This window comes from Camelus ferus, chromosome 7 (assembly GCF_009834535.1).
Source record: "Camelus ferus isolate YT-003-E chromosome 7, BCGSAC_Cfer_1.0, whole genome shotgun sequence".
In the NCBI taxonomy this organism is placed as follows: Eukaryota; Metazoa; Chordata; class Mammalia; order Artiodactyla; family Camelidae; genus Camelus; species Camelus ferus.
Window position 1 is genome coordinate 1,417,994 of NC_045702.1, and position 15,816 is coordinate 1,433,809.

The window sequence follows — 15,816 nt, forward strand, 5'->3', positions numbered from 1 at the left end:
TCTCAAAAATTTACTTCAAAGTCTTATAAAACTTTCTTGTTTCAGTATTTCAAATACTAGAGCACACTGTCATGGGCAACCTGACAAAAAGAGTGCTATGAAAAGGCCTAAAAAGAGAGCATAAATGCTGGTTCTAGAACACAGGCACGAGGCAGACTTTTAAATGGGCGGCCAGGCCTAAGCGCCCTCCCCTCACCCAGATACTGCACGAGAACGAGCTTCTTTGATTTGTGAACATGTTACAGGAAAAAGATCTCAAAGTATTGGCTAGTTCAGGAAAGAGAGGCACAGAACAACTTCCGTCTTCCACGAAAAGCATGAACAGCCGACACTCTAGGCCATGCTCCCCTGGCAACGGCAGACACAGCTGACAGGCTGCGGGGAAGCTGCCCGCCAAGAGGGGAGGGGAGCCGGCCTAGTTGCACCGCCGTCCACACGCGGACACTTGCCTGGCCTTGGGCACCATCACCCGGTGCTGCACCATGAGCGTGTGGCAGATGCCCGCCATCAGCGTGAAGGCCTCCTCGCTGGCCGAGTCCCTCCAGACCAGGTTCAACAGGGTGTTGGTCTGCTGCTTGGTATCCAGTTTTTTCAGACACTCCTCTGTTATGTATGGTACTGACAGTCTACCATCCTCCTAAAACACACCAGGTAAGTTAGTTAATAATGTTCTATTAGAACTGAGCTCTACCCTACAAAGATACATAGAATCTTCCTTTCCTTCAAGTGAAAACAGACAGGCGTTATCTGAAACGTATCCACCTCACGACGAACGTATCAGTATCTCTACTAACGCACCCGGTAATCTAAAATCCTCCTGAGAGCCAGAGTCACTATCTGTATCAGGCACCAGTTCTGCCCAGCACAGTAGCACAGAACTGTGAATGCTCAGTTTTTGCTTACTAATATGACAATATTTCCAGTCTGCACATTTTAAGAAACTCTCATATTTTTAAGATTGCATTGTACTATATACATGTATGCGTGAAAAATGTTTCATCTGATAAAATTTCCATTTTAAATTCTTTGCGATATCACAGTTTAAGCAAAATACTCAGATATAAAGAAACTATAATTTAATCAAATGAAATAAGTTATTTCGTATCTTGACTTTTCAAAAAGATCTGATTCATTGACTAAAACCTGCGCTAACACTCTATGCAGTTTACCCATCTGGGATATTAACCAAAGACATATGCCTTTTTCATATGTGTGTGTATATATATGAATATATAAAACTGGCCATATACACAACATTGGGTATTGCTGACTTACTGTTTGGAAACTTGGATGAATATAATTTATGTAACTTATAATAATCTACCAAATAAAACACTGTATTAGAGATACAGCTGATATATATCTTCACTCAGAAACAAATTACACTGTGTACAGGCACAGCCTGGAGACACTGCAGGTTTAGTTCTAACCATCACAATAAAGCAAGTATCTCAACAAAACGAGTCACAAATTTCTGGTTCCCAGCGCAGATGAAAGTTATGCTTACGCTCCAGCGTCATCTATTAAGTGCATAATGTGACAGCATTGTATCTAAAAAAAAGGGTACACACTTTAACTGAAAAATGCTTTATTGCTAAGATGCTAGCCATCACCTGACGGCACAGGGCTGCCAAGACCCTTCCACTTGTAAATAATGCAGTGTCTGTGAAGTGCAGGGAAATGAGGTGCGCCTGTATAAATAAAATTTTTATTTCACAGATTTTCTAGAAGGTAAGTAAGTGTTAAAAACTATCTTCTATTTACAAATGTTGGCCACAGATTAAAAAAATTTTCTTCTGTACAGCTCAGGGAACTATGTTCAGTATCTTGTAATAACCTCTAAAGAAAAAACATGACAACGAATATATGTATATATACGTGTGACGGGGACACTGTGCTGTACACCAGAAACTGACACGTTGTAACTGACTGTACTTCAATAAAAAAATGATAAAATAAAACACTATCTTCTAAAAACAGAAGCTTTATCTACATTTCATCTACAGGATCCTACTTTTTTTGACCATACAATTTACACTCTTTGGGGTACAGTTCTGAGTTCTTACAGATGAAAAGTTCCAGCATCCACCAGAAACTCCCGTTCTGCCCCCGCGTCATCAGCCCCACCCCGGCAACAACGACTGCGTCCCCACCTGCCTGCGATGACTCCCTCGCACACGCAGCTCTGCCTCGCCCTTCCCCCCCCCCCCCCAGCAGACTCAGGCCGCTCTCCAGCGCACTCTTCCTGGGACTAGCTTAGCACTGATTAGTGTGAAATTTCCTCACAGAAAAATACTTCACACCCAGTACAGCGATCCCTCAAGCCACTTCAATTAAGAGAAAAAAATTAATTAATAATTAAGAGAAAAAAAATCACTTAGGTAAGACACAAATTGCGCAGACGTATATAAGACTTAAGGCTTTTTATTCCTTGAAAACACACAGTAAACAGTGAGAGCTAAGAAATGAGAGAAGGGGAATCTAGAAATAATGTGTGACAATGCATTTAAAATGAATTCTAAAATAAATCATAACATTTACCCTCTATGAAGCTGGCAAAAACTGACAAAAGATGTTACGCGGTGTTCACAGACAGGGTGAGAAAGAACTTAACCTTTTTTTCCTTTAGGGGCAGGGAGAAGCGGGAAAGGGAGTGACTGCTGTGGATGCGTGTGGAGTGATGAAGATGCTCCGAAATCGGAGCATGGGGGAGGCTGCACAGCTGCGCTCGTATTCTAAAAAATCCCTAAATTTTAGATTACCTCAAAAGGGTGAATTTTACAGTAAAGTGTATCTCATTAAAGCTGTCGTGAAAGAAAAAGCAGAATAGTGCCTGGCACATGGTGAGTGCACTTTCTCAGAACTCAGAACTCAACTCATTCACCTTTCAACCCAACAATTTCACTTCTAGGAACACTTCCTAAGTGACAATTAAACTAATACACAGTGTGACCTGATTCCACACGAAACCACCAAACACAAGCGACGCAGGCACGTCTGCAGACGTGCAGGAGAAGGTGTGGAAGAGGGCATCTCCAGTCCCTGGGATGTTATCTCTGGGGACACAGCACAGCAGCAGAGGGGGCGGGAGGCCACAGCTCCACAGGCTGAAGGCCTCACCACAAGAATGCCTTCATGTATGACTCATGTAATTAAACCATAAGGATGGACACCAAGTTAAACAACACCTTCAAAGCCAGAGGAAGCCGCGGGCAGTGTATGCCACACAGGTGCGCGGGCCGGCGGGCAGGAGCGGGGCTCACCGGGGTGCTGGCCTGCTTGTCCGTCTCTTCGCTCTCGTCTTCAGAGTCACTGGCTGAATCCTGACAGCTTGCATTAGCAGGTGACACTGGTAACTGAGACAGGAAGGTCTGGAGCACTCTCAAGTACACAAGCAGTCCTTCCTCAGAGAGCGTCCCTTTGTAAAACGGTGACAATACTTAATTAGAAGGGATTAAAAAGAAACCGGAAAACTCGGGTGATCATTTTTCTTATCCTCAGAGAGGCATTTCTGATCAGGACTTATTGTTAAAACTCTAACAACTCATATACGGAAGTATGCGTTAAAATACATTAGAGGACGGCAGCAAAACTCCCGAACAGGCACATCAGTAGTTCACATACATGAGAAAACCATCTCTATACTGAGAAGAGCTCTCCCATTCAACTCTAAAATTCTTTTTAATCTCCACGGCCTTGTAATATGCATCTATAACAGACTTTTCGTCGTGCCTGGAAACCTTCCCCAGGGACACAGCCCAGGTCACAGCCCTTCAGCAAAAACACTCTTCCCAGAAATTCCCAGCCCAGAGGCCACCTTGACAACATGACACCTGCCAGGCACTCCCCTCCCTTGAGGCGCTGATACTACCTCCGCGTGAGTGTGGGCAAAACGTCTTGTAGTTCATACCCAGGTAATTTTCGCCAACAGTTAGAACAAAGTAGAAGAGCCACGGTGTTCCACCGCTTGTCCTCGGACAGCCGCTCTCTCCCGACAGCAGTGCATTCAGAAAGGGCTCATAAGGGAAAGCAGTCTGCACGTCTGCTAGTGCTGGAATGACCAAATGGAAAATCTGCTCTGTGAAAGGCGCTGCCAACACCTCCTTTGTGAAGGCTGTAAAAACTTGTTGCCTGAAAAAGAAAACTGGAAGCTTTTAATAAAATCAAAACATACTGCGCACAAAATCACTGATTAAAATTACCTTTCAAAATATCCTTCCAGATCAAAGTTAAGCGGTCAACATCAACAAGGTCACCCTGAACCTAATTTTGTGTCTTCCCTATTAAGAAAACTCTGCCATGTTTTTGTATCTTTTGGTAGCTACTAGGAAAGCAAGAAACAACTAGGTCAACAGAATTATAAGCTTGTATTAGGGTGGAGGCCAGACAGAAAAAGGACATTTTTCTTTAAACTGAGTCATACTAATACAGCAAAAGTTTGACTTTCAAATCTATATTTAAAATAGTATCTTGTGTAGGTTATTGTTAGATACAGATCTTGGGAAACTATAAAAATCAACACTTTTTTTCTAACTTTTTTTTTTTAATGCAGAAATTGAGGATTGAACCCACGACCCTGTGCATGCTAAGCACGCACTCTACCACTGAGCTGTACCCTCCCCCATAAAATCAATAAATTGATTCCATTCTCACCTTGCACCTTCTGGACAGGAGTTGTAAGTAAAGTGCAATGGTTTTAAAACATTCTCTAGCAAAATTTTTGCTATAGGAACTCGAGATAAATCAGAATATTCAATACTGGATGGAAGTTTGCTGTTAATTAACAAATAGAGAGATCTGTAATACCCTAAAAGAAAAGAGAAACGCAGTTAAAACTTGGTACCTTTTCTTACGAGGAGGGGTAAAAACCGGTTAATTTTTAATTGCTTTTTTATAAATCTCTACAGGTACAAATTCAAGTTAAATCTTCAACTTTTTATTAAGAAAAACGCTGAGTATGAAAGCAGCCTGAGATGACGCGAGCCCACGTGCCAGCGCCCAGCACCACCGCTGATCAATTGCAGCCAACCCCACGCCTCCGCTCGTCTGGGAGCAAACCCAAGGTATCACTGTCGTAGTGTATCACCAAAGGTAGAAACTTTCTTTCCCTTAAAAATACCATTATCGCAGCTAAAATGAATTAACAGTAGTTCCTTAACATCACAAACACCTAGTCAGTGTTCAAGTCTCCAGCTGTCTCATGTTACAAAGTTTTATTTAACCAGTTTATGTGAACCAGGATCCAAGTAAGGCCCATATACTGTGATTTTTAAAGTTTCTCTCCGAAGCATCCTCCACGTAAATAAGCAGTCGCAGCATGTTGAGCTCAGAGTCCCACCGCGGCCGCCATTCTCCTCGCTGACGCTCCAGCTGCCCTGACTGGCCGATGGGGTGGGCCGAGGTGGGCTCCTGGGGCCCAGGGGCCCCCAGCAGCACCTCCACTATTTGATGGGACGAGATGCCCCAGACTCACCTTCTCGTCTCCCCATCAGGACCCGCATCAGCCTTTCTCCAGGGGTTCTCCCTTTCAAAGGAAAGGGTCTCTCTGGAGACCACAGCGTGGGCACCAAGAAGCCGAGTGTTTCAGAGGCGACCTTCACAAAGCAGCAACAAGTTCCCAAGCTGCACGGGCTCTCTAGGTGTGCGGTGGGCATAAACCCTGCTATCGCCAATGACGCAAGTCACGCAACCTTTTAGAAACACCCGCCCCTTCCTTACACAGCAGTAAGAATGATCTTCAGATGGAGTCTGTATCTCATCACTGCGCACGCACGTTTGATGGTGCACGTTATAAAACACAGGCATCTGCTCGGCAGTCCTCTCCAGCCCTGCACCTGAGGTACCGTCGCTCAACACTGACTCTCCATGCTCCATCACTGCACCTGCTTTGTAGCCACCCCAACTCTAACCTCACACACGCTCATTATTGGTGAAACTCAACAAGAAAGCTTGAAAGCTCTTTTGCTATCAACTGAAAAGACAAAAAAACATGGAAAAAACTGTTCTACCACATCAAGAAAACTTTTTTCAAGTGTCACAGCATTCATGCAGTAACACCGACAGAAGTGCACACCGAGCAGACTGGCAGCACAGCCAGAGTGTTAAGTCCAGGTGCGCCTGTTGCGCAGCTTCGCGCTGAGTCACAGCACGCAGGGCACAGCCACAGTGCAGACCCCTAACAAACAGAACGCTACGCCTCACAGACTAACGTCAAGAGGCAATCGATTTAAAAAGGTGAAAAACGGCTGTACCAGAGAAGATGCCAGAAGCAGTACTTTCCGCACGGAATTCTGAAGCACCTCCTAGTTCCAGATTCATTTAGAGTCGTGTCTGTTCCTCAGTCACCGTCTTTACACTTTTATAAAGAAGGGTGAATATTCTCACTGAATGCTTAGCCTTAAATCAATACATAATCATATAACACATCAACTGACATAGTGGACCACTTATAATTACCACTAATTTGTTTTTTAAAAGGTCAAATTCTACAAATTTCTACTTACTTTTAATTACCTCAGTAGTTTCCCAAACTTTCTGACAGGCTAAGTAGGGTTTCTTTTTTATAAACCCAAGTCAAACAGTAAGTGTGGGATGTGTAAGATGGACAGGGTGTATGAATTTAATTCAATTTTTACTTTTAAGTTTTAATCTGAGGATTAAACTAGCTAATTTAACCTAGATTGGTACATTCCGAGAAAACAAAACCAAAATTATTCGTTTCTATCAGTAACCACTGCTTTCTAGGACTCCCTGTAGCTCCTTTTATGACTAACAACATACACGTTTAACGTCAGTATTCCTGGAGTCCAGGAGCCCTGCAGTGTCTGACTTGCTACCTGCAAGAACACTGGGAATCAGATTTTCAAAAATGTTTGTTTTATTTTACACGGTTTAAGTCATCATAAAAGTGTTAAAAACCACGTGTATTTCAGAGCCTCTCTGTGAGACAGTGTGACCAACGCGTGCTCAGAGGACTCTCAGAGCCAGGTCGTCACACGGCACACACGCAGCCCTCTAAGAAGAGCGTCTCCGTGTCAGTCAGAGAACCCGAGTGAGCCGAGCGTCTCGCTCTGCCCTGCGGAGCTGACGGGACCGACGACGCAGGCTCTCCCCGCCGGTGGATGGTGTGCACCCGGCACCACCGCCCCCCACGGGCACACGGCGGCGAGCGCGCCTGGGACGGCTTCTGAGAGTAGACGTTCTCCCGCTTCATTGTCAAGCAAGGAAAACCAGGTGGAGAGACGAAGCACACTTCCCAGTGCTGGGGGGGGGGGGGCGGAGAGGAGGACTGATGCTAGAACTCAGAGCCCTCGGGGACGCCCCCGACCGAGCACAGGCTTCTGCTCCGAGGGCCCTGTGCAGGGTCCGGCTAGGCGGGCAGCCCGGAGAGGCAGCCTGGCGTGCGGACACCCCCACTCACCATTCTGAATCATGTAGTGCAAAATCTGTTCAATTACCGACACCACATAGCTAGCATCTTGTAAAATAGGCAAATAAGTGTTCTCGGAAGAAAACACCTCAAGCATCCTCATTGGAAGTGCAACATTCAAACTGTCATCATTACAGTTCTGCAGCAACCTGCAAAAATGAAAAAAAAAAAAAAAGTATCACATACTAAACGGCAAATGTCACCAAAACCTTCCTCAAATTCCCGCCTTCACCGCGAGTGTTCGAGCCATTCTGCGCTAAGCCTACAGCAGTGCGGGAGCGCGGAGCACGCCGCACAAGCCGCCGGGCTCACCTGCAGCACAGGCCCAGCAGCCTCTTTATCTGAAACAAGCACGTGAGCCTGTCGGAGCCGCCCAGCTGCTGGACAAACGCAGAGCCGTGTTTAATTAGGTGCCGACACGTCCAGGTCTGAAAGAGTAGAGCAGACAAATCACAGCTCTCAGCCCACAGAACCCTAGCTGCTTACACAGCACTCCAAACTTCTCCCACTGGTAACCAGACAATCAAAACAGTCAGCACACGCTAACAAGGAAACCTTCTAAGTCAGGTTTTACTTAGTACAGACACGTTTTGGATTTTCCATCTTGAAACGGCACGCCAGCATTAAGCTACGTTACTAAACTTATTACTAAAAGTACACTTTGGATACTTTCCTTCCGTAACGCCATGAAATTTTGGTAGAAAAGACAAGCACATAGTCCCATTATTCCCAATAAAAGGCCAGATGTGTAACACGGGAGGTGATGGACGAGTCACTGAACTAGATGGGAGGAACCCTTTCACGACGTTTACGTGTATCAAACCATCGCAGTGCACATGACATTACCTCAGCTTTATTTGTCAAGTACATCTCAGCACAGCTGGGAGGAGGAAGAGGAGCTGGCCAGAACTGCCCTGGCCCTGGACAGGAGGGCTGGCAGTGCGTCCAGCGAGTGCTGTTGGATTCCTGCCTAACGTGCTGTCAGGAGGCCCACGGAGTCCAGAGGCCGCTCACAGAAAGGGCTCTGAAAGCGCAGAGCCCAGCAAAGACTCGCCTGTGCTTTCTCTGCTGACCTCTTGTTATGTGCTCACCTCATATGACACCTTTAGAACCAGCCTCATCAATGGGCCACATAACCTTCTCTTTGCCCATCACCTTTAAGGAGTTTCTCCTCTGACAGTAACACTTATTTGATAAAAACTGTCATCAAACAAAGCACTAATGTAAGTGTTTTGCATGATAAATCTGACTATGTCCTAAGTTAGGTGGAAATAATTCTGAGACCCACTCCGAGTGTTAATCTGCCTACACCAGCTTTCTCCTCGAGCTGTTTGGAGCTGCGTGCCTGCATCTTCCCAGGAACCGCTATGACACGAATACTTTCTGTACCATCTGACCTGTAGTTCATGTTAAAATCTGTTCTATCCACTTAACAAATAAAAACGGGATGTACAGTAAGTTGACATTATAGAACCTAAAGGGCCACTGCAGGAACGACAAGAATAAGGCTGTAAATACATTAATCGAGGAATGATGTTTCAAGTTGCCTGTGACAAAAAAAAAAACCTCAGAGCATTTTATATGAACACTTTCTGAACAAGGGTTTTTTAAATTTTGAATCGAGGTAGAGTTGATGTACAGGTATGTAAGTTCAGGTGCACAACACAGTGATTCGGTTTTTAAAGGTTATACTCCATTTATAGTGATAAAGTATTGGCTATATTCCCTGAGCTGCAGTCTTCTTTTTTGGGTTTTGATACTGTTTTTTTTTTATAGCTCTGACAAATGCACCACAATACCCCCAAAGTTCTAACTACATTAGACAGCTGCTTTGCTTAACTTTCTGTTGCTGTTTACTAACATCGGATAAGTAAAGTTTTACAAACTTTCCTTCTTCATCCTTTCTTAGGAAGTCAACTGGGGAGGTGCATCAGGAAAACAAGGGGGTGAACCAAGAAAGCAGGAAGATGCGGGATCAGGAAGGAGGATGCGAAGCCGAAGCAAAGCAGAGGTCTTCCCAGGGTGACGGCAGGCGTGCACAGCAGCCGGTCACTGCTGGGGACGCTCGGGGGAGAGCGCACGGAGGCCCTGACTCTGATCATGGGAGATGGTACTGAGAAGCATTTTACTGCTGGAAGGTCGAAGACGACTTTATCAAGAGACCCGAAGGTAGTTAAGTAAACAAAAGTGATGCAATTATTAGCTCCAGAATGATTCAAGAAAACTGCACACAGAAGAAAACACAACCACAGTACACCGTTTCAGCAGAGGGCATATTTAGAGTCACAACAAAAATAAATAAATCAAGCGAGCTGGGGACAGCCGTACGTGCTCAGGTGTGCACAAAGCACGCCAGGGCAACGACCACAAGAGGCCGCGCACCTGTGCTCTACGCGGGGACTGGGGTGCCACAGGGGACTTCCCTCCCATGTGTGATGTATTCACTGTTCTTGCATTTCTGTTTGCAAACTGAGCACGCATTCCAGTTCCCTTTCATCTGTGAACCAGGTCTGATGACATCTAACTCTGCGTGGGGTCTTTAGGGCTGGGCAGCGGCCCTCACGTAGCTGTGCTCCGCAGAGACGGCTCAGTCTGTGAGGTCAGAGCGCGTGAAGACGCGACAGACGGCCCAGCGAGAGGCCTGACAGACCCCGCGCTGCCGCACTTTTCTAGCCCTCCTCCTCGTCATCTTCAGACAGCGAGCCTGCAAGGAGCCTACGCTGGGAAAGCCCAGGGCGAGCAGCCTAAGCCGCCTCTGCTGCCTCTCTCGACAGCTCCAGGGCACGGAAAGTCCACCCCACGTGCCAGCCCGCTCCGTCCAGGAGGCAATGCCGGGTTTTAAAGCCAAATGTGAGCTAAGCAGTGAAGGACCCCCGCACCCTCTGAACTTCTGTCTCACGTGGGGATCTTTCCAGTATGTGTGCTTGTGTGGAAGGCTCACTCTCTCTGCACACCTGTCTTCTATCTTCAGATGTCTGTTACAGGCAAACAAGCATTTCTAAGGATGAACACAGCTTCACCTAATCTTCACGCGTGGGTCTCCTAGCGCCTCCCGGGAGACCCGGCACGACAGCAAGCCCCGCCTTTCAGACGGCGGCTCACCGTGTGTCTCCACCGGGAACGCGCACTGCTCCGCGTCGCTGACGACGCCAGAGCCCGCACACTCTCAGAAGCAACACAGTTACACTCCGGCTGTTGCCAGAGGCCCTGGGCTGTGGAGGCCCCCACTGCAGCGCTCAGAGGGAGCAAGCTGGGAGCGTCGGGTGCGCTGCCCAGGGCTGGAGGCACAGGCCTGGAGGCTTCTGTGCAGAACGGGCGCTGACTGTCCGGACTGGGACATGGGCACACAGTGGAGAGCACAGCACGCTAGTCTGCCTTTTCTTACACTGGAAATTTTCCATAATAAAAAAATGAAAAAACCTACTCAAAAGCTGATTTTTAAAAGGTACAAGAAGGGTTAGTAAAAATGTGGTTAACACTCACCAAACGTTTTGAGTCTTCATTCTGTTTGTAAAAAAACAGAAGCTGCCTCACCAAAAGGGTAAGGTTGGGACCGCTGGCAAGGGAAAACGCGCCACCGGACTGGGACAGGTTCGTGCAGCGATCAAACGCACTTCTCTGGATGGAATACTGAAACCAAACAACACAGACACAGCACCGGGCACGTGATCGCATGGTCTAGACGGTCACTAAACGTTGTAACTGGTGTGGGGGAAACTGACAGTTAATCTCCATTACCGAGGCGTTGTCATCGGTAAAGGGTTAATAAAACCCCAGAAGCCCGGGATGCAACTACAGACCCTAAGGCCACTGCTGGAGTCTTCCCCACCGCCTGCCACTGCGATCTTCAGAGGTGCTACGGCCTGTGTTTGCATTTTATTATTTAAAGCACATACAAGATAAATTCCACTTCCAAGAATCCGTATTTAAAATAAGCTCTCACACGCCTGACTCTCTCAGTTTGAAAACAAACTTACTTGCTGCTTTCTGTCTCTGTAGCCGCGAATAAATGACTGGATAATTACTGCATTTTTCAGTCTTCGCCTTTCTTCCTGAATCATATGGGGACAAAAGAACATCAGTCAGAATCAGTGACAATGACAAAGAGCTAGTTAAGACTGAAAAAAAAAAGGTATATAATTCACATGCCACAAAATTCACTCCTTTAAGAGTACCACTCACCAATCTTTAATATATTCAAAATTGTGCAATCACCACCACTATCTAATTTTGGAACATTTTCATCAGCTGTCCCCAGTGAAACCCCTGTACCCGCTGGCAGTCCTGCCTCACCCCTGCCATCCCTCCCCCAGGGCCCCACCCCTGGCATCCACCGGTCTCTCTCTGCCTGTATGTTCTGGACACCACGCACACACGGGATCGTAACGTGTGGCCTTGGTGCCTGACTCGTCTCCCAGGGCGGGATGCTGCACCACAAGTCAGTACTTCCCTCCCTTTTACGACGGCTCACATTCTGTTTGTCCATTTCTCAGCTGACGGACATTTGGGCTCTGTCCGCTCTGGGCTGCTAGGAATAATGCTGCTGTGGTCATTCACGCACAAGTGTTTGTGGGGACGTAGGATGTACCCCTAGGAGTGGAATGACTGTCGGAGGAAATGCTAGACTATCTTCCACTTTACAATTCTACCAGCACAGTAAGACTTCTTTAAAAAGTTTCTTTTTAAATATAGAAAGAATAACAGACAACACAAACATCTATTTTTAAAGATGTTTAAAACTTTGTTTTCAAGCAGAAAATTTCAACTTTTCTCGACTTGAGACTATCTGTAAAATTTTTAGTGACCCGGCAAAATCATCCAGTCTTCATCATCACCATAACCGTCGTGGCTGTCACTGTCTGAGAACCCCCAAGTGCCCGCATTCGCACAGAACCTGTTCAGGTGAGTGCTACTCCTGCTTTAAAGACACAGAAACTAAGATTTCCACAAAGATGAAGTGATGCCGAATGATGTATGAGTCACAAGGTATAACCAGGTGACACTAAACCCTGTCTTATCACAGGACATGTTTCACATCTTCTGTGAATGTTGCCTACCAGGCCTGAGAGGCACACACACTCCCAGCACCTCAGGGTCGGAGAACACACCACCCAGTCACGAAAGCGCGCTTTCTGAGCTCGAAACGGTTACAAAGGAACCCCTGAGCTTAAACGCGGTTTGGGAACCTCCTCATAACTATGATGAGTCTAAGAGCACTTAATTAAACACTCATGTATCATCCCACGAACTGTCAGAACATTTATTTTTATTCAATCAGTTGTTTGCTGAGGAGGACGTCTTTGGAACACGCCAGCCGTCCGGCAGATGCATGGGAAATAGGTCGACCCTCCCAAGGACTGAAGGCCAGCTTCAAACCGGCTCACCCCGACAGTGGTTAAAGGTGACCTGTCCCTCTCCCTGCGGCCTGCCAGAGCACATGTGAAGCTCTCCAAAGAGAGGTCACGTTCTAGGTCCTGAAGGTCTCACTTCAGTTTAGAATGTGCAATGTCTGGTGTTCAACCAGAAATAACTAGGCCAAAGGCAAGAAATGAAAATCAACAGGACAAACAGAACAAACGCATGGGAGCTCCAAACACAGAGTTTAAACACTATCTTTAAGAAACTACAATTATGTTCAAGAAATTAAAAGATAAGAGAATCAAAGAAAATTCCAGAACTGAAATAAAACCTGAAGTCCAGAACTCGATGGGTGCATTTAGCTATCAGACAGTCCGGAGGCCAGAAGCTAGGTGACCAGAAAGCACCCAACCGAAGTACAAACGTCCAAAGGGACACACGTCAGCAGAGAGTACAGGAGACACGCGGGCCATGAGGCGGAGCCTGGACGCCCTCTGCTGCGCGTCCCAGAGGAGGAGGAGAGGCAGTGTGCAGCAGAAGCACTGCCGGGAGACGGCTGGCTGGGAATCCCCAGAGAGGGTTAGACACACCAGCCAACACACAGCTACCCCACCTGAGCAGTGAGTCACTAGTGAGGGCAGCTCTCCCACCGAGGGACCACCGGGTCATTTCTAGAGACATTTCTGGTTGAATCAGCTGGGGAGAGGGTGCTGGGGCATCGCACAGGGAGAGGCCACAGATGCTGCTGAACACCCAGCAACACACACAACGGTCCCCACGACAAAGCGTTACTCCGTCCAAAACGTCAACCAGGCTGAGGGTGAGAAGCCCTGCCTGAGAGCTTCCACACCTGCTGTTCCCTTAACCAAGAACGCTCTTCCTCCAGCTTCCCACAGCTCTCCTTTCTCATCCTTCAGGAATTCCCTCAACCCTAACCAGCTCAGAGACGCCTTCCCTAGACACCCTATCCACAGCGGCCTCCCCGGTCCCAGTCACGCTCCTCCCCAGTCACCGCCGCAGCGCCCTGACTAACGCCTGTGCTCCACCACCCAGCAGAACAGTCTGACCTGCCACCTGCACACTCAGCAAGCAGCACGGTGCCTGCAGCGTGACAAGCTCTCGGTATTTCTTAGGCGGGACTGAACGAATTATTAAAAAATGAAACAAAAAACTATCTAGAAACGCAGGACCACAAGACACCAAAATCGCTGATGACTCAACAAAGTAAAGCCATTTTAGGAAGTTATCTCTAGAAAGATAAAACATAAAATAAAGAATAAAATAGCAAATGCCCCTGCTCCTCTCATCTATTTAGCTTCTTCACAGACAGTTCAGACACGTGCCTTGACACTGAGTTCTCTCCTGCTTGGCCAAATACAGACATGACACACTAAGGCTTCCCAGAGCTTCTGGAAACCCACCAGGAGCATGCAAGCGACCCGAAAGCCCGCTCTCTCCCTCTGCTCTGGAAGCTGCCCCTTCAGCCCATCTTTTCCACACTGGTTCCAGGATGGATGACACTGTGAAATCCAACGATCCAGAAACGTTTCCCAAGTTTAATATGCAAATAAACACATAACTGAGTGAATGAATGAATAACGTGATGTCACATGTAACACACCTGTATCTGTAACAGTAAAAGCAAGACTCATTTAAATGCCACAGAAAAGTGCTCCTCTGTGGAGACTATCACAAAACCGCCGTTACCTCTCTCTTTCTTCTCTCTTCCTGAGCGCGATGCAGCAGAGAAGCCTTTTCTTCCTGTACAGAGAGAAACGATGAAGATTATAATTTCAAATTCTAAAATATTCTCATACAAAAATTATAGAATGTTCTAACCCAAAAGGATTCGAAAGATCATGCAATCAAACTGTCTGACATAATGAGAAATCTGAGACACCAGAGGTTAAATGGTTTCCCCACTCCCACCCCCAGGTCACAGATCTAATTAAACTTGGCACTTCAGTAGTTTTTCTAAGAATAAAATCTGATTTCTTACACACATGCACACACACACACAAACACACACACTTGTTTAAGTAAAACTGGGCGATCTGTGTAAGACCAGTGCATCGCACACACATCAATATCCTGGCTGAGCTCACACTACGGTTTTGCAAAATACAACCCCCAGGGGAACTTAACTGACGTGAACAAGAGTCCTTTCTGTGTTATTTCTAATAGCTGCACGTGAGTCTACAATTATTTCAATTAAAATCTCAATGAAAAAATCAATTTCTTTATTGTTACCAAGTTTTTAAAATTATTCTCATCATAAGTAAAACTATATTTTGAACAAAATTACTTGATATATAGAAGGAACTGAAATAGTAAAGGAGAAAGTTAAACATTTCACATAAAATAAAAATACTGAAAGACAGCCTCCTTCCCCCAGAACAGTCTCAGGCTATACTATATGTGAATTTTATTTTTGTAAATTTATAAAATTAAAAGTCTAAGATAACAGTGTATGGATCATTAGAAAATTCAATAAACTTAACTTTCTTAACACAAATACACACCCCATCAGAATAGTGTCAGAATGCAAGTAATTAAGTCAATTTCAAATAGTACACTGATATGTAAAGGAACACACAAGGTGTAGAATGAGGTTTCTCACTGACAAAATTTAAAGCCAAAGAAATAAATCCTTAATATTTTCCATTATAGAAAATTTAATTTCCTGAATTCAAATAAGGCCTTTATCTACCATATTAAAGGTCAGAAAAATATTTTGTTTCTAATTAATTAATTAATTAAAAGAAGGGGGAAATGGAAAAATCTCAAGTAAAAAGTGCAAAGTTGCGACGCTCAGAATTCTGGAAAGCTTCTAGATAAAAATACAACCATATTTCTGGTCATTATCTTGATTTATGAAAGAAGTGGTATGAAAATGCCTATAATCTCTCTTCCTTTATTCCATTTGTCCAGATTCAACATGTGTTCATTACTTGGTTATAGCTAAAGACTTACGATTTCTTAAAGTGCCACTGCTGTTACGACTGTGAGAAAATATACGTAGTGTCTGA

The 15,816-nt window shown here is 45.6% G+C and overlaps 1 protein-coding gene across 2 annotated transcripts in view; it reads right to left on the reverse strand.

Moving 5' to 3' along the window:
* Nucleotides 1–15,816, reverse strand: part of UBE3C (ubiquitin protein ligase E3C) — a 100,402-nt gene that overhangs the window by 61,983 nt on the left and 22,603 nt on the right. For both annotated transcript variants that reach the window (XM_032482976.1, XM_032482975.1), the window contains exons 2-10: nt 14,495–14,548; nt 11,407–11,481; nt 10,913–11,059; nt 7,742–7,857; nt 7,421–7,578; nt 4,654–4,807; nt 3,911–4,131; nt 3,264–3,418; nt 450–637 (exon numbers count right to left, since the gene is read on the reverse strand). In XM_032482976.1, coding sequence (XP_032338867.1) covers nt 450–637; nt 3,264–3,418; nt 3,911–4,131; nt 4,654–4,807; nt 7,421–7,578; nt 7,742–7,857; nt 10,913–11,059; nt 11,407–11,481; nt 14,495–14,548 — 1,268 coding nt within the window. The remainder of the gene's footprint in view (nt 1–449; nt 638–3,263; nt 3,419–3,910; nt 4,132–4,653; nt 4,808–7,420; nt 7,579–7,741; nt 7,858–10,912; nt 11,060–11,406; nt 11,482–14,494; nt 14,549–15,816) is intronic.